The sequence below is a fragment of the Salmo salar genome, chromosome 14, assembly GCF_965601325.2.
Source record: "Salmo salar chromosome 14, fSalSal1, whole genome shotgun sequence".
Taxonomy (NCBI): Eukaryota; Metazoa; Chordata; class Actinopteri; order Salmoniformes; family Salmonidae; genus Salmo; species Salmo salar.
Window position 1 is genome coordinate 14901369 of NC_138304.1, and position 27302 is coordinate 14928670.

Consider the following 27302-nt stretch of genomic DNA (forward strand, 5'->3'; position numbering starts at 1 on the left):
TTTCCAGGTGGGAAAGGGCAGTGTTGAGTGCAATAGAGATTGCCTCATCTGTGGATCTGTTGGGGCGATATGCAAATTAGAGTGGCTCTGGGGTTTCTGGGATAATGGTGTTGATGTGAGCCATGACCAGCCTTTCAAAGCACTTCATGGCTACGGACGTGAGTGCTACGGGTCGGTAGTCATTTAGGCAGGTTACCTTAGTGTTTTTGGGCACAGGGACTATGGTGGTCTGCTTGAAACATGTTGGTATTATAGACTCCGACAAGGACATGTTGAAAATGTCAGTGAAGATGCTTGCCAGTTGGTCAGCACATGCTTGGAGTACATGTCCTGGTAATCTGTCTGGACCTGCAGCCTTGTGAATGTTGACCTATTTAAAGGTCTTACTCACATCAGCTACGGAGAGCGTGATCACACAGTCGTCTGGGAACAGCTGATGCTCTCATGCATGCTTCAGTGTTACTTGCCTCGAAGCGAGCATAGAAGTAATTTAGCTCGTCTGGTAGGCTTGTGTCACTGGGCAGCTCGAGGTTGTGCTTCCCTTTATAGTCCGTAATAGTTTTCAAGCCCTGCCACGTCCGACGAGCGTCGGAGCCGCTGTAGTAAAATTCAATCTTAGTCCTGAATTGATGCTTTGCCTGTTTGATGGTTTGTTGGAGGGCATCCTTGAAAGCGGCAGCTCTACCCTTTAGTTCAGTGCGGATGTTGCCTATAATCCATGGCTTCTGGTTGGGGTATGTACGTATGGTCACTGGGGGGGGTGGGGAAACGTCATCGATGCACTTATTGATGAAACGAGTGACTGATTCCTCTTCAATTCCATCGGAAGAATCCCAGAACATATTCCAGTTTGTGCTAGCAAAACAGTCCTGTAGCTTAGCATCTGCTTCATCTGACCACTTTCTTAATGACTGAGTCGCTGGTGCTTCCTGCTTTAGTTTTTGCTTGTAAGCAGGAATCAGGAGGATAGAATGATGGTCAGATTTGCCAAATGGAGGGCGAGGGAGAGATTTGTACGCGTGCGTCTCTGTGTGTGGAGTAAAGGTGGTCTAGAGTTTTGTTCCCTCTGATTGCACATTTAACATGCTGGTAGAAATTAGGTAAAACGGATTTGAGTTTCCCTGCATTAAACTCCCCGGCCACTAGGAGCGCTGCCTACGAAAAATACACATGAAAACTCTCCTGGTAAATAGAATGGTCTACAGCTTATCTTGAGATACTCTACCTCAGGTGAGCAAAACCTTGAAACTTCCTTAGATTTCGTGCACCAGCTGTTGTTTACAAATATACATAGACCGCCACCCCTTGTCTAACCAGAGGCCGCTGTTCTATCCTGCCAAAAAAGCTTTAAACCCGTCAGCTGTATGTTATTCATGTCGTTGTTCAACCACGACTCGGTGAAACATAAGATATTACAGTTTTTAATGTCCCATTGTTAGGATATACGTGATTGTAGTTCGTCTATTTTATTATTGAATCATTGTACGTTGGCTAATGGGACCGATGGTAAAGGTAGATTACCCTCTCGGCGTCGGATCCTTACAAGGCACCCGGACCTTCGTCCCTGATACCTCGGTCACTTTCTCCTGCGAATGACGGGGATGAGGGCCTTGTCGGGCATCTGAAGTAAATCTTTCCTGTCCAACTCGCTGAAGAAAAGGTATTCCTCCAGTACGGGTGAGTAATTGCTGTCCTGATATCTAGAAGCTCTTTTCAGTCATAAGACACGGTGGCAGAAACATTATGTACAAAATAAGTTACATATAACGTGAAAAACATACACAATAGCACAATTTGGTTATGGGATCGTAAAACGGCAGCCATCTCCTTCAGCGCCATTCTATCATTTGACAGCTGTATGTGAATAAACGCACTTAAACACTTTTATTTACCAAATAAACACACACACACACCCCACTGGGCAAACACTGGTCGACTCAAGTAGTTTCCACATCGTCAAAAAAGTAATCAACGTAAGGGAATCTCACATTTTTTTCACCCAATTGTTTTACCTAAATCCAATGAAATGGTGATCTTTTTTATTGATTTCATGCTGAATTCAAATTAGTTTACAACTCAACCAAATGTTAATCAAAACTAGATGATGAAATTATGTATGTGCCCAGTATGAGACACACACTTTCAATGAAGAATAGACTGACACTTCAACAAACTGAACTGGGCTGTGTGCCTGCTTGAGTGTGTGTTTGTCATTGTGTCACTCAGTCTATTCTTCATTACAAGTGATCTATATATACAGTATCTATATGATGACAAAGAAAAAAGAGGATACATCTCTAGAGACATTGTATCAAATTGTAGTTGTCACATGCGCTGAATACAACTGTGAAATGCTTACTTACAAGCCTTTAACCAACAATGCAGTTCAATGTAAATGGTCCGGGTGGCCATTTGATTAATTGTTCAGCAGTCTTATGACTTGGGGGTAGAAGCTGTTAAAGAGCCTTTTGCTCTTAGACTTGGTGCTCCAGTTACCTTCGCTTTCTTGGGCACAGGGACAATGGTGGTCTGTTTGAAACATGTCGGTATTAAACTCGGTCAGGGAGAGGTTGAAAATGTCAGTGAAGACACTTGCCAGTTGGTCAGTGCATGCTTTTACCACATCCTGGTAATCCGTCTGGCCCCGCGGCTATGTGATTATTGACCTGTTTAAAAGTCTTGCTCACATCGGCTACGGAGAGCTTGATCATGCAGTCGTCCAAAACAGCTGGTGCTCTCATGCATGCTTCAGTATTGCTTGCCTCGACGCGAGCATAAAAGGCCTTTATCTCGTCTGGTAGGCTCGCGTCACTGGGCAGCTCGCGGCTGTGTTTCCCTTTGTAGACCGTAATATACTGCTCAAAAAAATAAAGGGAACACTGAAACAACACATCCTAGATCTGAATGAAAGAAATAATCTTATTAAATACTTTTTTCTTTACATAGTTGAATGTGCTGACAACAAAATCACACAAAAAGAATCAATGGAAATCCAATTTATAAACCCATGGAGGTCTGGATTTGGAGTCACACTCAAAATTAAAGTGGAAAACCACACTACAGGCTTATCCAACTTTGATGTAATGTCCTTAAAACAAGTCAAAATGAGGCTCAGTAGTGTGTTTGGCCTCCACGTGCCTGTATGACCTCCCTACAACGCCTGGGCATGCTCCTGATGAGGTGGCGGATGGTCTCCTGAGGGATCTCCTCCCAGACCTGGACTAAAGCATCCGCCAACTCCTGGACAGTCTGTGGTGCAATGTGGCGTTGGTGGATGGAGCGAGACATGATGTCCCAGATGTGCTCAATTGGATTCAGGTCTGGGGAACGGGCGGGCCAGTCCGTAGCATCAATGCCTTCCTCTTGCAGGAACTGCTGACACACTCCAGCCACATGAGGTCTAGCATTGTCTTGCATTAGGAGGAACCCAGGACCAACCGCACCAGCATATGGTCTCACAAGGGGTCTGAGGATCTCATCTCGGTACCTAATGGCAGTCAGGCTACCTCTGGCGAGCACATGGAGGGCTGTGCGGCCCCCCCAAAGAAATGCCACCCCACACCATGACTGACCCACCGCCAAACCGGTCATGCTGGAGAATGTTGCAGGCAGCAGAACGTTCTCCACAGCGTCTCCAGACTCTGTCACGTCTGTCACGTGCTCAGTGTGAACGTGCTTTCATCTGTGAAGAGCACAGGGCGCCAGTGGCGAATTTGCCAATCTTGGTGTTCTCTGGCAAATGCCAAACGTCCTGCACGGTGTTGGGCTGTAAGCACAACCCCCACCTGTGGACGTCGGGCCCTCATACCACCCTCATGGAGTCTGTTTCTGACCGTTTGAGCAGACACATGCACATTTGTGGCCTGCTGGAGGTCATTTTGCAGGGCTCTGGCAGTGCTTCTCCTGCTCCTCCTTGCACAAAGGCGGAGGTAGCGGTCCTGCTGCTGGGTTGTTGCCCTCCTACGACCTCCTCCACGTCTCCTGATGTACTGGCCTGTCTCCTGGTAGCGCCTCCATGCTCTGGACACTACGCTGACAGACACAGCAAACCTTCTTGCCACAGCTCGCATTGATGTGCCATCCTGGATGAGCTGCACTACCTGAGCCACTTGTGTGGGTTGTAGACTCCGTCTCATGTTACCACTAGAGTGAAAGCACCGCCAGCATTCAAAAGTGTCCAAAACATCAGCCAGGAAGCATAGGAATTGAGAAGTGGTCTGTGGTCACCACCTGCAGAACCACTCCTTTATTGCGGGTGTCTTGCTAATTGCCTATAATTTCCACCTGTTGTCTATGCCATTTGCACAACAGCATGTGAAATTTATTGTCAATCAGTGTTGCTTCCTAAGTGGACAGTTTGATTTCACAGAAGTGTGATTGACTTGGAGTTACATTATGTTGTTTAAGTGTTCCCTTTATTTTTTTGAGCAGTGTATTTTTCAAGCCCTGCCACAACTGATGGGCGTCAGAGCCGGTGTAGTAGGATTCAATCTTAGTCCTGTATTGTTGCTTTGCCTGTTTGATGGTTCGTCTGTGGGCATAGCTGGATTTCTTATAAGTGTCCGGATTAGGGTCCCGATCCTTGAAAGCGGCAGCTCTAGCCTTTAGCTCGGTGCGGATGTTGCCTGTAACCCATAGCTTCTGGTTGGGATATGTACATACAGTCACTGTTGGGACGATGTCGTCGATGCACTTATTGATGAAGCCGGCGACTGAGGTGGTATACTCCTCAATGCCATTGGATGAATCCCGGAACATATGTGCTAGCAAAACAGTCCTGTAGCGTAGCATTCGTGTCATCTGACCACTTCCGTATTGAGTGAGTCACTGGTACTACTTGCTTTTAGTTTTTGCTTGTAAGCAGGTTTCAGGAGGATAGAATTATGGTCAGATTTGCCAAATGAAGGGCGAGGGAGAGCTTTGTTTGCATCTCTGTGTGTGGCATAAAGGTGGTCTAGATTTTTTTATTTTTTTATTTTTTAATCCCCCCCTCTGGTTGCACATGTTGGTTAGAAATGAGGTAAAACCGATTTTAAGTTTGCCTGCATTGAAGTCCCCGGCCACTAGGAGTGCCGCTTATGGCCTTATACAGCTCGTTGAGTGCAGTCTTAGTGCCAGCATCAGTTTGTGGTGGTAAATAGATGGCTTCGAATAATATAGATTACAACTCTCTTGGTAGATAGTGTGGTCTACAGTAATACCATAAGGTACTCTACCTCAGGCAATCAATACCTTGAAACTTCTTTTAATATTAGACATTGCGCACCAGCAGTTATTGGCAAATAGACACACACCCCCACCCCTCGTCTTACCAGACGTAGCTTCTCTGTCCTGCCAATGCACGGAGAAGCCAGCCAGCTCTATATGATCCGTGTCGTCGTTCAGCCAAGTCTCGGTGAAACATAGGATATTACAGTTTCTAATGTCCCGTTGGTATGATAGTCTTAATCCTAGATCGTCCAGTTTGTTTTCTAATGATTGCACATTGGCCAATAATACGGAGGGAAGTGGTGGTTTACCTACTCGTCGGCACGTTCTTACAAGGCACCCTGCCCTGTAAGAATTCATTAACATGGGCTCAGTAATAGGTGTGCAGTCAAACACTGAGTGGAAACATTTGATCTAAAAAATTGTTTAATACTGTGTCTTTCAATCCAAGCACATTTCTAAGAGAGATGGCACAGCTTGGCCAAATAGATTAAGGGGTGTTTTATTGAGGATGCAATTACCTATAGGTTTTAACAGAAAAGAGGAAGGAAATACTGCAGAGGGAAAAGGAAACCATGTTTTTTCTTAGAAAATAACAGCCAATGTTTGACTAAAAACTCAACCAAAAAAATGTGAATGGTTAGCTTATAGCTCTTCTGTTGGTTATTGCAAAGGATATTTTATCTGTCCGGAAACACAATATTAGACTGGTTAAGCATGAGAGATATGCCACCTCAGACCAGAAAGCCTGAGTGAGAAATAAGGAGTGATGACAAATGGTTTCAAGCTCTAGGCCTATAAGACTGTAAAGTGTGATGGCTGTCTGCTGTTCCTATGAATAGCACAGTGGGGTGGTAGGCAGCCAAAATAGACAAATTCCCCCAGTAAAAGTAATGACGTCCATAGACTGGCTGCATCAGCACCACAGAATAGCAAGGGCATCATTTGTTTCCATGGCAACATTGACATAGGCTGTGACGCAAGAGCAGGTGAATGAATGGGGGGAGGGGATCGAGGTTGTTGAAGACTGCAGTACAGGATGATGCGTGGGTGGTGAATGGAGGATCGGGCTGTGTGTGTGTGTGTGTGTGTGTGTGTGTGTGTGTGTGTGTGTGTGTGTGTGATTCTCTCACCTATAAACACACATACACAATCTCCAGATTTACATCTTCCAGCATTCTTCAGAATATTATACATTAAAAATACATATGGTTAGGATGTCATCAATTAAAATATGTTCCTTTAGTGAAATCATCTCCCTTTGATGTCTCTTTCTTGGAATAGATTACGCACACCAACCAAAAGTTTCCTATTTTGACAGAAACAACTGCCTTTTTTCTTTATTCATAAAGAATCAGCATGGCATTTAATCAGCATGGCATTTAAAATCAGGCTAGAATGTATGAGTCATGTCCCGAAACGGGTGTGGACTGAACACAAACCATGTTATTATGGTGAACAGATATCAACATGGGAGTGCCTTTTATTATCAAATTCAATTAATGGATTCATATTTTGCTTTACACATATGTGATATGTGATATGGCTGAAGTGAGATGTAACAACATTTTACCTTTTTGTAATGAAGTTTATAAATGGCTAAATGCATACCCTATCAGGTCCTATGAATTTAAAGGCCTCTACAGCTGGCATTGCTCTATTCTGCCGAACCTGTCCTAATTTTGGAAGTTGGGAAAACAATTTTATTATTTACATTTTATTTATTATACATTTTATTATTTACATTTTATTTATTATATGCAAACTGCCTATGTTACCAAATGAAGAGATTATAAATGCATGAGGAAAATACATCTGATTCTGAAAAGACTTGAAATGCCTTATGAATACAAACATTTATTAATATACATTTGCTATCTTGTGGCATTAGACGGCCTTTACAAATTGATCAATGCATGTGTAATTTCAACAATAGCCTAAGCAAATTGTTCAAGCCAATAAACTCAGGAGAATGAACTATGGGAGGATGCATGCAGGGTCAGCTCTAGCATTTTGAGGGCCCTGAGCAAGATTTGGTTGGGTACATTTTGCCATGGAAGAGATTTTTTTTCTTCAGTTTTAAAGCTAATTTCCTGCAATTCTACAAATTTTGCCATGACTTATGCCATGTTAATATGATATCTGAGTGAGAATGACTAACAAAATGAATGGGGCCCCCCTGCCCTGTGTGCCCAATCAGTAATCGGCCATGATTACTACAAGTTTAGATAGCTGGCTAGACTAACTACCAATCTCAAAATTGTTAGCTGACAAAGGGAAGCCCAGCCTCGAGCTACCCAGTGACACAAGCCTATCAGACTAGCTAAATTACTTCCATGCGCGCTTAGAGGCAAGCAACACTGAAGCATGCATAAGAGCACCAGCTGTTGCGGACGACTGTGTGATCACACTATCCGTAGCCGATGTGAGTAAGACCTTTTAAATAGATCAACATCCACAAGGCCGCAGGACAAGACAGATGACCAGGAAGTGTACTCAGAGTATACACTGACCAACTGGCAAGTGTCTTCACTGGCATTTTCAACCTGTCCCTGACCTACATACAGACCACCATAGTCCCTGTGCCCAAGAATGCCAAGGTAACCTGCATAAATGACTACTGACCCGTAACACTCACGTCTGTAGCCATGAAGTGCTTTGAAAGGCTGGTCATGGCTCACATCAACACCATCCCAGAAACTCCAGACCCACTCCAATTCGCACACCGCCCCAACAGATCCACAAATGACACAATCTCTATTGCACTCCACACTGCCCTTTCCCACCTGGACAAAAGGAACCCCTACGTGAGAATTTGGTTCATTGATTACAGTTCAGCATTCAACACCATAGTGTCCTCAAAGCTCATTACTAAGCTAAGGACCCTAGTACTGAACTCCTCCCTCTGCATCTGGATCCTGGATTTCCAATTGGCTGCCCCAAGGTGGTAAGGGTAGGCAACAACACATCTGCCACGCTGATCTTCAAAAGGCTCCTTAAAAGATTCTACCCCCAAGCCATAAGATTGTTGAACAGTCAAATGGCCACTCTGACTATTTGCATTATCCGCCCCTTTTTTTTACTCTGCTGCTACTCGCTGTTTATTATCTATGCATAGTCACTTTACACATTACCTACAATGACAGTCACTTAATTATCCATGTCAAATCAAATTGTATTTGTCACTTGTGCCGAATACAACAAGTGTAGACATTACTGTGAAATGCTTACTTACAAGCCCTTAACCAACGATGCAGTTTTATGAAAAATAAGATAAGAAATGATTTACTAAATAATCTAAAGTAAAATAAAATAGGTAACACAATCAAAGAACAATAATGAGGCAATTTACAGGGGGTACCGGCACCAAGTCAATGTGCGGGGTACAAGCATCTCCAATCCAAAATTAAATCTAGAATCGGCTTCCTATTTTGCAACAAAGCATCCTTCACTCATGCTGCCAAACATACCCTCGTAAAACTGAGAGCATACAGGTCGCAGTAGTGGGTAGTGTATGGGGCTTTGGTGACAAAACGGATAATACTGTGATAGATTGTATCCAATTTGCTGAGTAGAGTGTTGGAGGCTATTTTGTAATTGACATCGCCGAAGTTGAGGATCCGTAGGATAGTCAGTTTTACGAGGGTATGTTTGGCAACATGAGTGAAGGATGCTTTGTTGCGAAATAGGAAGCCGATTCTAGATATAATTTTGGATTGGAGATGCTTAATGTGGGTCTGGAAGGAGAGTTTACAGTTTAACCAGACACCTAGGTATTTGTAGTTGTCCACATATTCTAGGTCAGAACCGTCCAGAGTAGTGATCCTGGACGGGCAGGCAGGTGCGGGCAGCGATCGGTAGGTAAAGCCCCTTACTTATCTCAGCTCACTGGTCACCATAGCAGCACCCACCTGTGGCACGCGCTCAAGCAGGTATATTGTACTGGTTATCCCCAAAGCCAACACTCCCTTTGGCCGCCTTTCCTTCCATTTCTACCAATGACTGGAACGAATTGCAAAAATCACTGAAGCTGGAGACTCATATCTCCCTCACTAACTTTAAGCATCAGCTGTTAGAGCAGCTTACAGGTCATTGCACCTGTACATAGCCCATCTGTAAATAGCTCACCCAACTGCCTCATCCCCGTATTGTTTTTTTTGTTGCTCCTTTGCACCCCAGTATCCCTACTTGCACATTCATCTTCTGCTCATCTATCACCCTGGTGTTTAATTGCTAAATTGTAATTATTTCATGACTATGGCCTGTTTATTGCCTTACCTCCCTAATCTTACTTCATTTGCACACACTGTATATATACTTTTCTATTGTGTTTTGATTGTACTTTGGTTTATTCCATGGGTAACTCTGTGTTTGTGTCGCACTGCTTTGCTTTATCTTGGCCAGGTCGTAGTTGTAAATGAGAACTTGTTCTCAACTAGCCTACCTGGTTAAATAAAGGTGAAATAAAAAAAACAGGTTAGTCGAGGTAATTGAGGTCATTTGTATGTGACTGACAAAACAAGAGAGAAACTGCCAAATGATGTCCAACCTGATGTATTCTACTATTGTTACTCTCAATAGTAAATTGCGTTCCTAAAATTACTCATATTTTTTAAAATTGTATTTATCTATTGGGTTGGTGGCCCCCTATTGGTCGAGGGAGCCTGCCCTGCATGCATGCCATTACAGTAGATGGCGATAGACGGCTGGATGTTGAGGTATATAGTGTTGTCAAAGCGTCGAAGAAAGAACGAGAACGCTTGAGCTCCTGCAAAATAACGAGTCATAAGATAGCGAAAGAGAATCGAGGCGGAATTCTCAACTCAACGGCGTTAAGAAATAATTGATGACATCTTTGCAGAATTTACAATAACTCACAAATTATGGCGACTAAAAGCACGGTAATAGTGACAGGTAATTAATTTATGTAAATTGCTGATAGTTTGCTGTCAGTTTTCACTAAACTGTTGATTGAAATTAGTTGCCTGCACTATTTGAGCCATAAGAATAACAATTTTAGGTTTGAATGACTTTAGCCTATAGTGTTGTGTTTCTACACCTTGAAAACTAAATTATTTTTAAACTACTGTACAATATTATCATCTTCCATTCAGGAAATGTCTGTCTGGTAGCCGACGAAACTCAACTCTGCGATTTACAATGGAGTTGAGCGTCGACTAGTGTGGCCTGACTGGAGCTCCGACGCCAAATTAAAATGATTTCAAGCACCTGAAGAATAGCCCGCAATTACACAGAACAATGTCGTGTCTAATTGCGGGCTATTCTTTGGGTGCTGATATCAGTCGTTTTTAAAATAAAAAACGTCGTCTTATGTGACTTCGAAGCTCCGGTCCGCCCACACTAGTTCTCGCTCAACTCCATGTAATCGGCTATCTGTCAGGTTGAAATCTATGATTTGTGATGAAGCAGAAGAGCAAACCAACCAATAACAAGCATATCAAGACAGAGGCGGCAATGTAGCCATTCAGTCATTCATGGATACATTGTTGCGTTGTGATACTCCAGTGAATTATGCAGGCTACATTCGTATTGACAAGAAGTCTGGTCTTTAGTGTGCTCTTCTCCTATACAACTAAAATGAAAATTATAGCAGCCTATAGTGTCATCTCATCTATAAAACCCATGCACTGATTGGCATATATTGTTTGACAATTGACTGTACGTGTCAGCTGTTGTAATGGATAATATTTAACTTGATCTAACCTTTAGACTATGAATGAAGAGTCTTGTCACTCTTATTTACATAGGCCTAGAGTGATAAAGCAGCCAGCTATAAAAACAGTGTTTCCGGACGGCATTGGGGTATACTGGTGTTGCTATGCGATGACTTTAAAAGGCTATCAATATCATCTATATTTTTTTTTTAGGGTTTGAACCTTTTGGAGATCACACCATCAATGCTAGCTGGGTGGCAGTACAGGTACGTGAGTTTGAGTGTTCTGCATGGTGCTTATTGGTAACAACTTACATTGATTACACTTGTACATGAGTAGTAACACTGCTATTATTTAGTCGCAAAATTGTACCACATGAAATGTCATTTAGTAATTACACACTAACACTGTTATTATTTAGTAACATAATTGTATAACATTAAATGTAATTTAGTAATGGAGTTTAGCGTTTTTCTTTATTACACAAGTGGAATAAAGAATAGCACTAATACCTATTTAACAATGTGTGAATGTTGTTACTACAGTTATTAGTGTTATGACACACTACACAGGTATAAAATCAACAGGTTTTAAAACAATGATGCACAATAAATAATTCAAGAGGTATAATAAAGCTTTAGCAAATAAACTTGGGTTTGTGGTTTCTCACACCCTTCCTGTTTCCTCTGTGTACAGGAACTGGAGAGGTTAGGCTTGGCTCAGAATGTGGATCTGCACGTCTGTGAGGTGCCAGTGGAGTACCAGGCAGTTCAAAGTCTGCTTCCATATCTATGGAAACAGCACCAGCCACAGGTAGCCAAAATAAATTATAGCAAGAGTCCAAGTGTTGTTCCTCACTTTATAGTTATTTATGGTATAAAAGCCCTGACGTAGTGTCTAGGTGCACAGTCTGCACACTTACTGTATGACATACTGTAGGCTATTTCTACTGTATGATGTAAACATAATGACATAATTTATTGTCTTTATTGATATTACTCAGTAGCTCATGTTACAGTGAATACAATAATCTCTTTAAATTCCCGCTAACAACCCCCACCCCACACATCCTCTTCTCCGCTGGTCAACAGTTGGTGGTCCATGTCGGAGTCTCTGGCATAGCCACCACGGTCACCCTGGAGAAATGTGGCCACAACCACGGCTACAAGCGGGTGGACAACTGCAGCTTCTGTCCGGACTCTCAGTGCTGTATGGAGGGGGGCCCTGAATGCATCAATTCAGTCATAGACATGGACCTGGTATGCAAGAGGGTCAACTCCTCAAGGCTGGGTGTGGCAGTGTCAGTATCAAAGGACGCAGGCCGGTGAGTGATGTGCTCGACTCCTACTTTCAATCAACTAATCATACTGTATACATCTGGGCCTTCTTCGGACACTGTGCTAACATATCTCCAAACAAGCTTCAACGCCATACAACACTCCTTCCGTGGCCTCCAACTGCTTTTATGTGCTCGTAAAACCAAGTGCATGCTCTTCAACTGATTGCTGCCCGTACCCTCCCGCCCGACAAGCATAACTACTCTGGACGGTTCTGACCTAGAATATGTGGACAACTACAAATACCTAGGTGTCTGGTTAAACTGTAAACTCTCCTTCCAGACTCACATTAAGCATCTCCAATCCAAAATTAAATCTTGAATCGGCTTCCAATTTCGCAACAAAGCCCCCTTCACTCATGCTGCCAAACATACCCTCGTAAAACTGACTATCCTACGGGCCTTGACTTCGGCGATGTAATTTACAAAATAGCCCCCAACACTCTACTCAGCAAACTGGATGTATTCTATCACAGTGCCATCCGTTTTGTCACCAAAGCCCCACATACTACCCACCACTGCGACCTGTATGCTTTCGTTGGCTGGCCCTCACTACATATCCGTCGCCAAACCCACTGGCTCCAGGTCATCTATAAGTCTTTGCTAGGTGAAGGCCCTTTCTTATCTCAGCTCACTGGTCACCATAGTAACACCCACCCGTAGCACGCGCTCCAGCAGGTATATTGCACTGGTCATCCCCAAAGCCAACACTTCCTTTGGCTGCCTTTCCTTCCAGTTCTCTGCTGCAAATGACTGGAACGAATTGCAAAAATCTCTGAAGCTGGAGTCTTATATCTCCCTCTCTAACTTTAAGCATCAGCTGTCAGAGCAGTTTAGCACACCCGACTGCCTCATCCCCATATTTTTTACTTACCCTTTTGCACCCCAGTGTCTCTACCTGCACATCATCATCTGCACATCTATCACTCCAGTGTTAATGCTAAATTGTAAGTATTTTCGCCTCTAGGGCCTATTTATTGCCTACCTTCCTACTCTTCTACATTTGCAGACACTGTACATCGATTTTTATATATTTTTTCCTTTTGTGTTATTGACTGTACGTTTATTTATGTGAAACTCTGTTGTTTTTGTCGCACTGCTTTGCTTTATCTTGGCCAGGTCACAGTTGTAAATGAGAACTTGTTCTCAACTGGCCTACCTGGTTAAATAAAGGTGAAATAAAAAAATACAGCACTATTTATGATCCCTTACTCTTTTTCAATGAAACTCCATTAAAGGGATAGTTTACTCAAATTACAAATGTATTCTATCTATGAACATCCAAATCTGTAATTGTAGTATACTTTTTAGGTATTGATAAGATAGTGTTATGTCATAGTTTGGGTGGTGTATGCCTTTTATAATCTGAATTTCTAATATTAGTTTCCGCTTCAGAAATCCCATTCACCTGAATGGCAAATCCATTGATTCTGATAAAAGCTAATGCCTCTTTTTGTCTCTCTTACCCTAACTCAACCTTTGTCCCTGTCAGATACCTATGTGACTACACCTACTACACGTCACTGTACCTGGGGAAGGGCAGGTCAGCGTTTGTGCACGTTCCTCCTCTGGGGAAGCCTTACAATGCCCAGGACCTAGGCAGAGCCTTGCAGGCCATAGTGGGGGAGATGCTGGAGCTTGTGGGTCAAGCCGAGGATGATGACCACCACCACTGCAGCCATCAGCACGCTCACTAAAGAAAGACTTCCGGTGACCTTTGTCCTCAACTCACTTCTGCTGTCCTCAATGGACAGATCAAGCACTTAAACATCATCAGCATCTACCCATGGTAGTCTGGGGAGCGTTAGCTGAAGAGAGGGGCATCGGCACTCCCCTGTTGTAGAAACTAGAGAAAGGAAGAGTATGTGAATAAACATAGGCAGAGCCATGGCTCTATCTATGGATAGTATATGTATGGCTCTGGGTATAGATATTTGACTGCATTTCACAAACAGAGTAATGGTCCAATGAACGGTGCTGTAGATGACATTAACATCTTTGTATATCCAGTGTGCACGGACGTGTGCTTTTAAGCCACGTCCTCCTGACAGCTATACTATTGGCTGCTTCTCACTATTTTAAATAGTTCCCCTTTTAGTTCCTTATTCACCTCACCAATCACTCTCGCTTTGACATAATGGTTAATGTAGTGTGCCGTTTATTGGGTCAGCTCCAGCTCCCCCTTTGTCGTGTCATTTAATATTTGTTGTGAAATTGTACAATATCTGTATATTACTATAGTGTACAATATAAGGAGGAAACAGTGTTTTCTTTGATAAATGTACCTCAATCATGTGTTAATATCTCAGGTAATTTATTGCTTATACAATCAATATTTATAATGTGATGAATAATGATATGACATTTTTTATCTTGTGTTCGGTATCTGTATTCTCTACTTCAGAATATGGAACAGGTCTAATGCTGTGATTAAATCACTAATGTCAGAGTTAGCCTTTTCTGTATTTTTGTAAGAAATTCACAAAATAACTATTGCTGTAGTGTATACGGTAGTACAGTACTTGCTGTACTTCATGACATCTATTGCAAATGAAAAACATTCAATTGAATGTCATCTGACATAATATTATCAGGAAGGGTAAGCCCTGGTGCTAAACCATTTCTGACTGTACCATAAAGCTCAGTGGACTGTACAGTGGGCCTAATCAAGGATGGTGAAAAATATTGACTTTTGTGTAAACGTCATGGACACTCCTGTGCTCTATGCATTTGTTCCTGCGGTAGAAGGTGTTACGTCATTATTTCGAGTGGGAGTTGAGGCTCTCGATCCCGTGTCTTGTCAGTTCTTTATTCACTTGCGCAGGTTTTTCGATATTTGTTCAAGTACACTCTTGGCAGGGATATCTACACATTGCTGAGTTAGCTACTGTACCTAAAATATAATTCTGAAATATCACTGTTGGTGGAGAACATGAGTGTTGAGGCGTACGGGCCGAGCTCGCAGACTCTCACGTTCCTGGACACCGAGGAAGCCGACTTGCTTGGAGCAGATACCCAGGGTTCGGAATATGAGTTCACAGATTTTACCCTACCGAGCCAGACTCAAACAGGCCAGACGCAGAGTCAGTTGGACAACCAGGTTCGTGGAATAATTGTTGCCTGTTTTGTGGCAAACTAGCTTGCTAACGGCGTCCTTAATATGGATCTTGCAGTTAGCAGAAGCTGCTAGGTTAGCATAGCTAGCTGTCGAGCTACATAGAAAACACATGCATCTGCCCCACAGGCCACGCAGCTGGCTAACGAATTAGCTTAGCCAGAATGTTTACATAATGATTTAGCATGCTAACATTAGTTAATATGCGTTCTGAGATGGACACCAGGATTATTTGACGAGCAGTCTCATTTTCTTGATAAGGTAGACATGACTGTACCCTGTATCTGCATGACAGTCACAACAGGTAGTTGGCATGCTTTAGATAGTAGGCATTTACGTTACTAGCTAGCTGCTGCGAGTTTGCTACAGCAAGTGCATTTAATAACAAGTTAGCTAACTAGCTGTCAAATGCACTTGTAGCTAAAACCTTTTTATTTGTGGTGGCGTGTCCTTTTCCAGGTTATTTACATTATTTTGCCAGTGTCTTTAAATGTCCACGTTATTCTCCAGGTGAATGGGCCTGATGGAGTTCTGCAGAATGGGGAAGACTCTGTTGTAAAAGCAAGTCAACTCCTTGCAGAGTTGAACTTTGAAGAAGAGGAGGAGGACTCCTATTATACTAAAGATCTCCCAGTCCATGCATGCAGGTAATGTTCAGAAATACTTTTTAGTTCTGTCGGACAGATAACAAAAAGAAGAGAAGAGAAAAAAAAGTTTTGAAGTATTGATAGCTTGTTTTATCCGACTTGACCTTGCCCTAAACACCAATATTAAAGTTGTCATTGTGTTATTTTTTTCCTTCTCGCCCAGTTACTGTGGCATTCACGATCCGGCATGCGTTGTGTATTGCAACACCAGCAAGAAGTGGTTTTGCAATGGACGAGGCAATACGTCTGGCAGGTAGGCTTCAAAGACCAAACAACTGGCGGTTGTTGACCTTCCATCTGTGGTGTACTTAGCTAAATGCCCTCTACTCGATGTGGGAGGCTGCGCACATGAAGTAGAAATGTGATGCAAATGGAGACTGAATTGACTTCTACCCTTTTAACATGGGTCAGAAAGACATTTACCTGAAATGATGATATACCTACATTTCACAATTTACATTTGAGTCATTTAGCAGACGCTCTTATTCAGAGCAACTTACGGTAGTGAGTGCATACATTTTCGTGCCTTTTCTCTCATCTTCCGTCTCAGTCACATTGTGAACCACCTGGTCAGAGCAAAGTCCAAGGAGGTGACTCTGCACAAGGACGGTCCTCTGGGGGAGACTGTGCTGGAGTGCTACAACTGTGGCTGTCGCAACGTCTTCCTCCTGGGGTTCATCCCCGCCAAGGCAGACTCTGTGGTGGTACTGCTTTGCAGGTAAAGCAGGTCTATGGTGTTTGTTAACCTTCTTTATACCGTTCTGTATCACAATGATCAGATGCCATCAGATTTTGTAATAGTGCATTGATAGATGTAATGTGTGTGTTTTGGTAATGCAGGCAGCCATGTGCCAGTCAGAGCAGTCTGAAAGACATCAACTGGGACAGCTCCCAGTGGCAGCCGCTGATCCAGGACCGCTGCTTCCTCTCCTGGCTGGTGAAGATCCCCTCAGAGCAGGAGCAGCTTCGGGCCCGCCAGATCACCGCCCAGCAGATAAATAAGCTGGAGGAGCTCTGGAAGGTTTATAAGATGCCTTATTTAGCATAAGTTAGCCAGCAATTTACTATAGGCCAGTGGCCTACTACTTTGGTCCTTTTGATATAAAAGCCAATTATAGAGCAGCACTCTTTTAGTGTTTGTTGTTTGACTGTATCTGTCTGCCTCGGTGTCTTCAGGAAAACCCCACAGCCACTCTGGAGGACCTTGAGAAGCCCGGCGTGGACGAGGAGCCTCAGCACGTGCTGCTGCGCTATGAGGATGCCTACCAGTACCAGAACATATTTGGCCCCCTGGTCAAACTGGAGGCCGACTACGATAAGAAACTCAAAGAGTCCCAGGTAATATCAACTGTGTTCTGCTGGACTGTTCAGGCTAGCTCTTCCTGCTTTTGGATGTAAAGGCAGTTTTGGTTTTACATGTTTGATTGATTGCTCTCTCGTCTGTTTGTTTCACAGACCCAAGACAATATAACTGTCAGGTGGGACCTGGGACTCAATAAAAAGCGGATTGCTTATTTCAGCCTTCCCAAGACGGACTCAGGTGGTAATTCTTTTTTTTGTTCATCTCCATCAACGTCACGTGGTCCATGTCCATTCCATTCCGGCCACAACCTCCCCTCGCATTCTCCCTGACGCGCATGCTGGCCTGTCTTATAGTCTAAGTCTGAATGTGTGTGTGTGTGCATGTACGATTACATTTTTGTATGATGAATGTTCTAAAATCTATCAATTTTGTATTGTGCCTTTCATAAGCTAATTCCCTTTCCCTTTCTTTCCCTCTTTTCATTCTCTGTATTTCTGTAGACATGCGCCTGATGCAGGGTGATGAGATTTGCCTGAGGTACAAGGGAGACCTTGCCCCACTCTGGAAGGGTATTGGACATGTCATCAAAGTCCCAGACAGTATCCTTTTCATTGCTAGGCTGTAACGTTGCTACCTTTTACTCTTCAGCATCTTGTTTGCTGCACAATTGATTTACAGAATTGTTTCTTTGTTTGGCGTTATCCTCTCAATAGCGCCACATTAGTCTCTGGGATGAATAGGTGTAAGGTTTTGTGGTGTGTAGTCCTTAATCCTTCCCTAATAGACTATGGTGACGAGATAGCCATCGAGTTGAGGAGCAGTGCTGGGGCTCCTGTGGAAGTACCACATAACTTCCAGGTTGACTTTGTGTGGAAGTCCACCTCTTTTGACAGGTAGGAATCTTCTGACACAAATCAAGATGTGACGCAATGGGTCGGGCTCAGCTTGCTTGACACGGGGACTTGTTTCAACTTTCCTCCAGGATGCAGAGCGCCCTGAAGACCTTTGCCGTGGACGAGACCTCTGTGTCCGGGTACATCTACCACAAGCTGCTGGGTCACGAGGTGGAGGACGTGGTCATCAAGTGTCAACTGCCCAAACGCTTCACCGCCCAGGGCCTGCCTGACCTCAACCACTCACAGGTGGGTGTTTATCGTCGACAGAAATCTATGAGTAGATTTTAGTTATTCCTTTGATCACGTTCGCTGACAGTTTGTCAGATGCCAATGTCGTGTGTCGTCACGTAGGTGTATGCTGTGAAGACCGTGCTGCAGCGTCCTCTCAGTCTCATCCAGGGCCCCCCTGGCACGGGGAAAACGGTCACCTCTGCCACTGTAGTCTACCACCTGGCCAGACAGGGCAACGGGTAAGATGTGCTCACTTAATAGGGAACACCATATACAGTACTTAGTAAATAACTTTCACTACAAGAGTGGCTACATTAGTATTGGTAGAGGTCATCACTGCAAATGACACATTGTTCTCAGTTGACCAACCATTAGGTTAATAAAAGCACCTTTTATCCATCCCTAACACCATTTGCGTTTGTGTGTCCTCAGGCCAGTGCTGGTGTGCGCTCCCAGCAACATCGCGGTGGACCAGCTCACTGAGAAGATCCACATGTCGGGCCTGAAGGTGGTGAGGCTCTGTGCCAAGAGCAGAGAGGCCATCGACTCCCCTGTGTCCTTCCTGGCTCTGCACAACCAGATCCGCAACATGGACAGGTAACCTGGGAGGAATGGTTTCTTTATCTCATCAGGTGTCCTGTTAACTAGTGACAAAGGATCGATTCCACTTGAGAACTTGGCTATGGGCCACGAGAGTTGCCTCAGTTTGAAAGCATTTATGCGCAGGTCATGTCCCCGAGGTCTTTCCTCTCTTACAGCTTTTCTGCACGTTAGCCTTCATTATAGGCTACATCATTTCAGCACAGTAAAGAGCACTGGGTTTTCAGTTTGTGTTTTTGCTGTATCTGTGTGCAGTATACCAGAGCTTCAGAAGCTGCAGCAGCTGAAGGACGAGACTGGGGAGCTGTCCTCCTCTGATGAGAAGCGCTACAGGGCCCTGAAGCGCACCGCCGAGAGGGAACTACTCACGGTAACGCCTGCTCCTTTTCCACACTCCCTTAAAACAAAGTCCTACAAATGTCTTAATACCACTGTGAATAAATATCTACTTCAAGTTGATTATCACTGACCACGTCTCCCTTCACTCCCATCTCTGCTCCTCAGAATGCTGATGTGATCTGCTGTACCTGTGTGGGGGCAGGAGACCCACGCCTGGCCAAGATGCAGTTCCGCTCCATCCTCATTGATGAGAGCACGCAGGCCACTGAGCCCGAGTGCATGGTGCCTGTCATACTGGGGGCCAAACAGGTACGTCTCAGTCTCTTAAGAAATCTCAAACCTCTAAGAAAAATGATGCCCAGTCACTTAGTTCAATGACAGGCCCAAACTTCTCTCTGTTTTTCGTACAGAATGTTTATCAAAAGTTGTTGCTGATGGAAACGTGTAGTGCCGTTTATTGCCTGCAGGTGTCTGTGCTTGGTTGAATTCGACATTGTTGCAGGTGCAGAACACTGAGTGAGGCACGCTACCTACACCCAATACTAGTTCCCAAACCACACGACATTAGATTTGAATTGGAATCACCTTTCTGTTCATACTAAATCTAGGATTCTTCTGTCTGTTTCTCTCCAGCTGATTCTGGTGGGAGACCACTGCCAGCTGGGTCCAGTAGTGATGTGTAAGAAGGCAGCCAAGGCGGGCCTGTCCCAGTCCCTGTTTGAGCGTCTGGTGGTGCTGGGCATCAGGCCCATCCGTCTGCAGGTCCAGTACCGTATGCACCCAGCCCTCAGCGCCTTCCCCTCCAACATCTTCTACGAGGGCTCCCTGCAGAACGGAGTCACCGCGGGTAAGTCGCTGAGGGAGAAGGGTTCGGGGCCAGTGTGTAGAACCCTCAGAAACAGAGGTTAGGGTTAGCTTGTTCTGCTGATGTGCTTGGCCATCAAGCGGGGAATGGACTCCCTGGTGTCTACTAACTAGATGGGTAGTTTACATAATCTGTCTCAAAAGACCAAGAAAACAGAACGATCATGTATTGCTTTATAACAGCAAGTTTTACTAAGTTTGCACAATGTGGAAAACACCGAAAACAAAGCTAAAACATGTCACTGGTACTAGCTCTCCCCATTTTGACGCCTTTCTTTTATTTATACAGCTGACCGCATCAAGAAAGGCTTTGACTTCCAGTGGCCACAGCCAGACAAACCCATGTTCTTCTATGTGACCCAGGGCCAGGAGGAAATCGCAAGCTCCGGAACCTCCTATCTAAACAGGTATTTGACAAATGGAAGCATTTGTCATTTTTGACCAGACAGACAGACTTCATTCATAAAAAGTGTTATTATTTTTTTGGGGGGGTGAATAAGCTTTTCTTCTCTCTTTCTCTCTGTGTACAGGACTGAGGCTTCCAACGTGGAGAAGATCACCACCAGGCTGCTCAAGGCCGGGGCCAAGCCTGACCAGATAGGCATCATCACCCCCTACGAGGGCCAGAGGTCCTACCTGGTGCAATACATGCAGTTCAGTGGCTCCCTCCACACCAAGCTCTACCAGGTACAGCATGCTCACAGGGTTAGGGAGAAAGAACGTAAAACAATGGCACGCCACTGTGGCACGCAAGTCTGTGTAGTGCTTTCTGCAGTGACTTAAAAAAAAAATGGCTACCTTTTACTGTTTTTAAATGGATGCCAGATGGTGATTGGAACAGTACTAGTTCATAGTTTCTCTGGCTCTTGGCTGTCCCCAGGAGGTGGAGATAGCCAGTGTCGATGCCTTCCAGGGCAGAGAGAAGGACTTCATCATCCTGTCCTGTGTCAGAGCCAACGAGCACCAGGGCATCGGCTTCCTCAACGACCCACGACGTCTCAACGTGGCTCTCACCAGAGCCAGGTAAATAACACCAGGACTTGTGCAGTCCCTCTGTCTCCTGATGCTCAACAGATAATTTGAAACATCTTATCTTCCTGTCTTTTTTTTTTTAGATAACTTTTGCAAGACTATTTGAATGTTTCTTTGGTGTTATGTCAACGTTTTGCTGTGAGGATTCACAAATGATCATTACTCTGACAGTAAAGGAACTGTGCCGTGTGTGTGTAGGTATGGGGTTATCATCGTGGGCAACCCCAAGGCCCTGTCCAAGCAGCCTCTGTGGAACCACCTGCTCAACTACTACAAGGAGCAGAAGGTTCTGGTTGAGGGACCCCTCAACAACCTGAGGGAGAGCCTCATGCAGTTCAGCAAGCCTCGCAAGCTGGTCAACGCCGTCAACCCTGTGAGTCTTGTCCGGCCCCTTGAACGCGCGCGTGTGTCTGTACATGTTTACGTGGTGGTGTTTTCCCCGATTTACTTTAATGTAGACGGTACACCGTTATAAAAGATGTGCGTCAGCTTCTGTTTCGACTTAGTGAAGTGTTTTTTTTTTTTTTCCTATGTGTGGGTTCTTCAGGGGGGCCGTTTCATGAGCACAGCCATGTATGATGCCAGGGAAGCTCTTATTCCTGGATCTGTGTATGACCGCAGCAGCACTGGTGAGAGGCGACGTCAAACTGTAAACTTGTGTGTCTTTGTACTTGTTTTGCCGTTGTCTAAAAATGTTCTCTTTTTTTCCCCCCCTCCCTTCAGCACGTACATCCAACATGTACTTCCAGACCCACGACCAGATCGGCATGATTGGCCCAGGCCCCATGGCCTCTTTGAACATCCCCATCCCCTTCAACCTGGTCATGCCCCCCATGCCCCCGCCAGGCTACCTGGGCCAGGTCAACGGCCCCCAAGCAGGCCGTGGCGGAGGTATGAAGGGTAAGGCGGGCGGAGGGGCACGAGGCGGGCGCCAGAGGAGCCGTGGTATGGCGAGCCATGGCGGGGGCAACGGGCAGCACGGCCACATGAGTGGCAGCCAGGCCAGCCAGGACCTGGGCTCCCAGCCCTTCTCCCAGGGACCTCTCACCCAGGGTTACATCACCATGAGCCAGCCCTCCCAGATGAGCCAGCCTGGCCTGTCCCAGCCTGAACTCTCCCAGGTAAGTCAGCAGTACCATTTACATATTCATTGTTTAGCAGACTTTATTGGTCTGACATAGACATACAGGCATGAAAATCAGCAGGCTAAACACTTCTCCTTTGTTTTTTTTCCTTACAGGACAGCTACCTTGGCGATGAGTTCAAGTCCCAGATTGACGTGGCCCTCTCCCAAGACTCCACCTACCAGGGTGAACGAGCCTATCAACATGGTGTGACTGGATTGTCCCAGTACTAGAGTGTAAGACAGCAGTTATCTGTGAACTTATTGCACTGTACATTCTATGAGCTAAGCCAACAGTTACTGTAAGATGTTATTTGGAGTAAGTATCAGGGTATTACAATTATCTTTGTTTTTATTTTACTCTTAGGTTGTGGGAAAAGGAGCTAAGCCTGTGCTGAGCTTAGTTCGCCTGCATTTTAATCTGGGTAAAATCAAAAAAAGAAACATGGATACCCGTTTTCCACTGCTACAACTGAAGCACCACTGTGTGAAAGCAACAGGAGAGAGACCGAGAGAAACCAACCAATCACAAGAGTGAGAGCAAAATGGGGGTTGAGCTGGACAGGACGAGAGAGCGAGAGGGAGGGAGAGAGAAGGCCCTGCTCGCACACGGAGACATGGAGAAGCAGCATACGTCGGAAGTAGCGCCGTCGGAGAGACGGGACCTTCGGTGATGATTTGAGGGACGAAGGTTGTGGATCCTCTTGGGGGACACAGGAGTCACGTCTCCCCGCCTCCCGGGACCACCAGTTAGTTGGCTGAGTTCCTTGCTCTTGGAGCAGAGAGACTGAGAAGAGGAGTTCTAAAACAACCCTTCAAGCTCAATCCACAAAACCGTCTCCTGCCAGCCAGAGGGGGAAAAAAAGCAGTCAGTCGATTTGGGAAAATTTCTAACCTCAAAGTTGAACCGTGCTCTGCATTTGAACATGTTTGAGAGAGGAGAGGACCAAGAGGTCGTGGTGGAATATCTCAAACGGAATCAAATGGTGCAAGGGTTCTGACCGTTCATCTTTTTCAGCTTTGAGTTGGAAAGTTTTCTCCACGAAGTCTGTTGTCACAGAGGTTCTGAAATAAGAAGCTTGTGAATTTCGCTGGCTTCCCGCTTGGGTCTTTCTCAAGGTGGTCTACTAAGGAAAAGTGGTGGAATGGCTCTTGGAAACTATTAAAGGAAGACATTGTCTCGAGATCCGAAGTGGTAGTTTGCGAGACAAGTTTTCATTTTTTTTTTCTGCTAAGTGTATTGTTCTGTAGCACATAAAAAAGAGAGTTTAAAAAGAATACCATAACCAACCTATTGTAATCGAATGAAGCAGCTATCACTTGATCTTCTAAATGACATCCAGATTATTAGTTTAAAAAGCATCACAGCTCCACAGACATGAAAGCGCTTGTAGGATGCAGATATCTTTTCCACGGCTACAATTCATTAACCCACAGTGGGGGGGGGGAGTTATAGAGCCCTAAGTTTAAACATGAAGAGCCCTAACATGAAGAGCCCCTAGAGCCCTAAGTTTAAACATGAAATTCTGTATTAAATCATGTTTTCTTTTTATTGGTGATGATTAGCCTAGCTTCAGATAAGAGGCGCTTCACATGGGAACATGAATATAGGTTCAGAGAGGTTATAGACATGAAGCGTGTGAATACTACAGAGATAAGACTGTGGAAGTCTTGGAAGTATAACTGACTACAAAGGAAGGTTGGGAAGCGTCTGGCACCTACTAAATGTAGGTATTCAGTGCTGGCTATCATTGGCCCCATATGAAAAAGATAACTGAAATGAATGTTATGAACTACATCTGAAAAAAATGATGTCATATCTGGCCATACCTTGATGAGTTCCTTGACAGATGGGAGGCGTTTCTGTCTGTGTGCCAGAGGACGAGAACTCATTTTGGTCCACGTTGGTGTTGTAGAGACAGGTAGTTTTTATTGAGTGCCCATTTAAAGGGCGTGGTGTAGATTTTGTCTAGCCCCCACCACATCTTGCCCCCTTTAAAAAATGTTGGGCGACGTGGTAGATTGCGTGAACTGTATTTTTCCAGTTGAAGTTGACATTTGACTTTGTCCTTTGAATGTCCTTTAGTTTTGATGAAACCGCCAATACTTACATCTTCAAACATGCAGTAGGCCTACCCTGTCACACGTAGAGAAACGACGTTGATGTAATTTGTATCATGGATGGTAAAGTTTCCCACGTGTAAAGTAGTAAGTCCTACTTCTGTCACTTCCCTGCCATGCAGTACTTGACTTGGACTGAAATAGGTGCCGGTACTCATTTTGTGTGCAGGTGCTAGGGTTGGGCGGTATCCAGATTTTCTTACAGTTTCTGTACCATACTGGGGTATACGGTATTACCGGAAGTCCACCAAAGGGGTGTTATTTCAAAATAATAATAACCCCTCCCCCATACTGTGGGCAGTATTGAAAATCATACTGTCTGTATTTTGAAGTATCCTGGTATATGGTATAATGCCCAAGCCTAGCAGGACTCCACAATACTTTTGAGCTAATATTCTATAAGAGGTACAGCAGTTCAAGCAGTAGAACATTTTACGTGCTGGGTGTCCGCTCCGGTGAGCTCCTGCCCAAGTCTAGCGCTGCTGCCATGTTCGTTTTAGGTCTGAGATCTTTCACTCTGATATTATGAAATGTGTGTAACCATCACTCAGTAATTATGGTACCCTTCCTTCCATGCTTGTGATAATTATCATTTGACATTTTTCTATGTAATTTTGCTGAGTCGTGAGAGGCTACGATTTTCAGAAGTCATAGTTGTATGCTTGTGACGTGGTTAAACAGTCTGTTATGAACACCTGTGGAAAGATGAATAAGATGCCAGCAATTCTGACTAAATGTTTGTACTTACCAAAATATCTGATATCTGTATCTTATAGACATTAACCACTTCCCTCAGATAAATTATGAAAATGTGTTATTTTCCCGTGACAACTATCCCTATCTGACAATCTGTGTATGTGCCATTCAATAGAACACATCAATTGGCAGGTTTCATCACTAAACATTCATGTACTTTTGTTGTTCCTTTATGAAATCAACCTATAATTTCAAAGGGGGAACTACTGAAGAGAAAGGAAATGTTGCTACAACTAAATGCAGAGGGTTGAAATTCAAGTAGATTAAATATCAGCAAATGGTCCTTTTGAACTGTATTTGAAGATGAGCAAACAAAACACCACTTTTGAGTGCCCCATGAGGTACAGGGAATTTGGAATGCAAAGAACCTTCAATTAGGACATAAAATAGCCCCCCCCCCCCCCCCACCTGTCTGATCTTAGTATTATTTGCCTCTGAGGGGGTTTTGTGTTGAAGTGATATTTCTTTCTCTGTGGAAATTGTTTGAATATGAATGTAGTTCTTTGTCGCTCACTGAAATATCATCCTTGTAAAATCTTTGAAAAATAAAGGTTGCTTCTTTCCGTTCATTTTAAGTGATTTAACTTCTTTTAAACAATCAGTGGAATTATGATTAACTCAACTGCTACTAGCACTGAGCTTTATAGACTTGACATCTGGGCCCCATAGGTAATTGCGGAACCACAAATCTCAAGCTTAGGCCTACATGTGGACTTCATAATTGTGTCCTCGTTAGTCTATCGTTGTAAACCCTTGTGTGGTGTTAATGTTTGCGGGTCTGATGGACCATAACAATTTGTGTAAAAGTACTTAATACTTAGATGTTGCCTTATCAATTACAAGCGATATAGACAGCAGACAGGGTTCATATTTACCGCTGCTAGATCACATTTATCAATAAAAGCGCACATTTATTTTGGTTAACAAATCAATGATAATCATGACGGGTGGAATAAATCATGTTTATCTTTAACAAATATAAATGAAACAAGGTTTTCATCACTAATGTTTATTGCTTTTGAACTGAACAAATTGGAAGGACAAGTTTTTGTATTTAATGGAAATGATAAATGAGCCCCATTGAACACAAATTAAGGCCGGTCTACACCACAAATGAAGGCCCTTCTACACCACGTGAGGGACAGAGTTTTACTGTGTGTGTTGCATATGTATTTCTTGCACTTGATGCATGTGTACTGTGTCTTCCTGTCCTTGGGTCCACACACATTGCAGCGCTGCTTCTTGTTGCTACTGGCTGCAATCTAGAATGATGAAAACACTTAGCTCAGGAATTTTACTAACATCTCACTCACTCACATATATACAGTTGTAGTCGGAAGTTTACATACACTTAGGTTGGAGTCATTAAAACTCGTTTTTCAACCACTCCACAAATTTCTTAACAAACTATAGTTTTGCCAAGTCGGTTAGGACATCTTACTTTGTGCATGACACAAGTAATTTTTCCAACAATTGTTTACAGATATATTATTTCACTTATAATTCACTGTATCACATTTCCAGTGGGTCAGACGTTTACATACACTAAGTTGACTGTGCCTTTAAACAGCTTGGAAAATTCCAGAAAATGATATCATGGCTTTAAAAGCTTCTGATAGGCTAATTGATATCATTTGAGTCAATTGGATGTGTACCTGTGGATGTATTTCAAGGCCTACCTTCAAACTCAGTACCTCTTTACTTGACATCATGGGAAAACCAAAAATCAGCCAAGACCTCAGATAAAAAATTGTAGACCTCGACAAGTCTGGTTCATCTTTGGGAGCAATTTCCAAATGCCTGAAGGTACCACGTTCATCTGTACAAACAATAGTACGCACTTATAAACACCATGGGGCCATGCAGCCGTCATACCGCTCAGGAAGGAGACACGTTCTGTCTCCTAGAGATGAACGTACTTTTGTGGAGAAGTGCAAATCAATCCCAGAACAACAGCATGGATCTTGTGAAGATGCTGGAAGAAACGGGTACAAAAGTATACTGCTCAAAAAAATAAAGGGAACACTTAAACAACACAATGTAACTCCAAGTCAAT

The 27302-nt window shown here is 43.9% G+C and overlaps 2 protein-coding genes across 4 annotated transcripts; both read left to right on the forward strand.

Annotated features, from left to right (window-relative positions):
* The first annotated feature begins 9988 nt into the window (after positions 1-9988).
* Positions 9989-14514, forward strand: pgpi (Pyroglutamyl-peptidase 1). Its single transcript, NM_001141847.1, has 5 exons — positions 9989-10122; positions 11097-11149; positions 11580-11696; positions 11975-12207; positions 13712-14514. Exons 1-5 carry the CDS (start codon positions 10092-10094, stop codon positions 13914-13916), a joined length of 639 nt encoding a protein of 212 aa, NP_001135319.1. The 5' UTR covers positions 9989-10091; the 3' UTR covers positions 13917-14514.
* Positions 14515-14911: 397 nt separating this feature from the next.
* Positions 14912-25815, forward strand: LOC106568944 (regulator of nonsense transcripts 1). Of its 3 annotated transcripts, none has more exons than XM_014139808.3 (23): positions 14912-15319; positions 15845-15981; positions 16145-16234; positions 16532-16699; positions 16822-17002; positions 17158-17319; positions 17437-17524; positions 17785-17883; positions 18069-18177; positions 18267-18426; positions 18532-18650; positions 18844-19008; positions 19267-19381; positions 19516-19659; positions 19984-20197; positions 20504-20621; positions 20745-20901; positions 21095-21237; positions 21445-21619; positions 21794-21875; positions 21970-22367; positions 22487-22606; positions 22737-25815. In XM_014139808.3, exons 1-22 carry the CDS (start codon positions 15152-15154, stop codon positions 22601-22603), a joined length of 3309 nt encoding a protein of 1102 aa, XP_013995283.1. In that variant the 5' UTR covers positions 14912-15151; the 3' UTR covers positions 22604-22606; positions 22737-25815. The 3 variants fall into 3 exon arrangements, with proteins under 3 accessions (XP_013995283.1, XP_013995284.1, XP_082816887.1); XM_014139809.3 differs by having other exon boundaries at positions 17437-17521; XM_082960761.1 differs by lacking the exons at positions 21794-21875; positions 22487-22606; positions 22737-25815 and having other exon boundaries at positions 21970-22280.
* The last annotated feature ends 1487 nt before the right edge of the window (positions 25816-27302 follow it).

Excerpts from the sequence above, each read along its gene's own strand:
- LOC106568944 (XM_014139808.3), top strand. The coding sequence starts at position 15,152 with ATGAGTGTTGAGGCGTACGGGCCGAGCTCGCAGACTCTCACGTTCCTG. Across the intron at positions 16,235-16,531 it reads CGAGGCAATACGTCTGGCAG|TCACATTGTGAACCACCTGG; the intron begins GTAGGCTTCAAA and ends CTTCCGTCTCAG. Across the intron at positions 21,238-21,444 it reads GTGGCTCTCACCAGAGCCAG|GTATGGGGTTATCATCGTGG; the intron begins GTAAATAACACC and ends GTGTGTGTGTAG.
- pgpi (NM_001141847.1), top strand. The coding sequence starts at position 10,092 with ATGGCGACTAAAAGCACGGTAATAGTGACAG. Across the intron at positions 11,150-11,579 it reads CTAGCTGGGTGGCAGTACAG|GAACTGGAGAGGTTAGGCTT; the intron begins GTACGTGAGTTT and ends CTCTGTGTACAG. Across the intron at positions 12,208-13,711 it reads GTATCAAAGGACGCAGGCCG|ATACCTATGTGACTACACCT; the intron begins GTGAGTGATGTG and ends TGTCCCTGTCAG.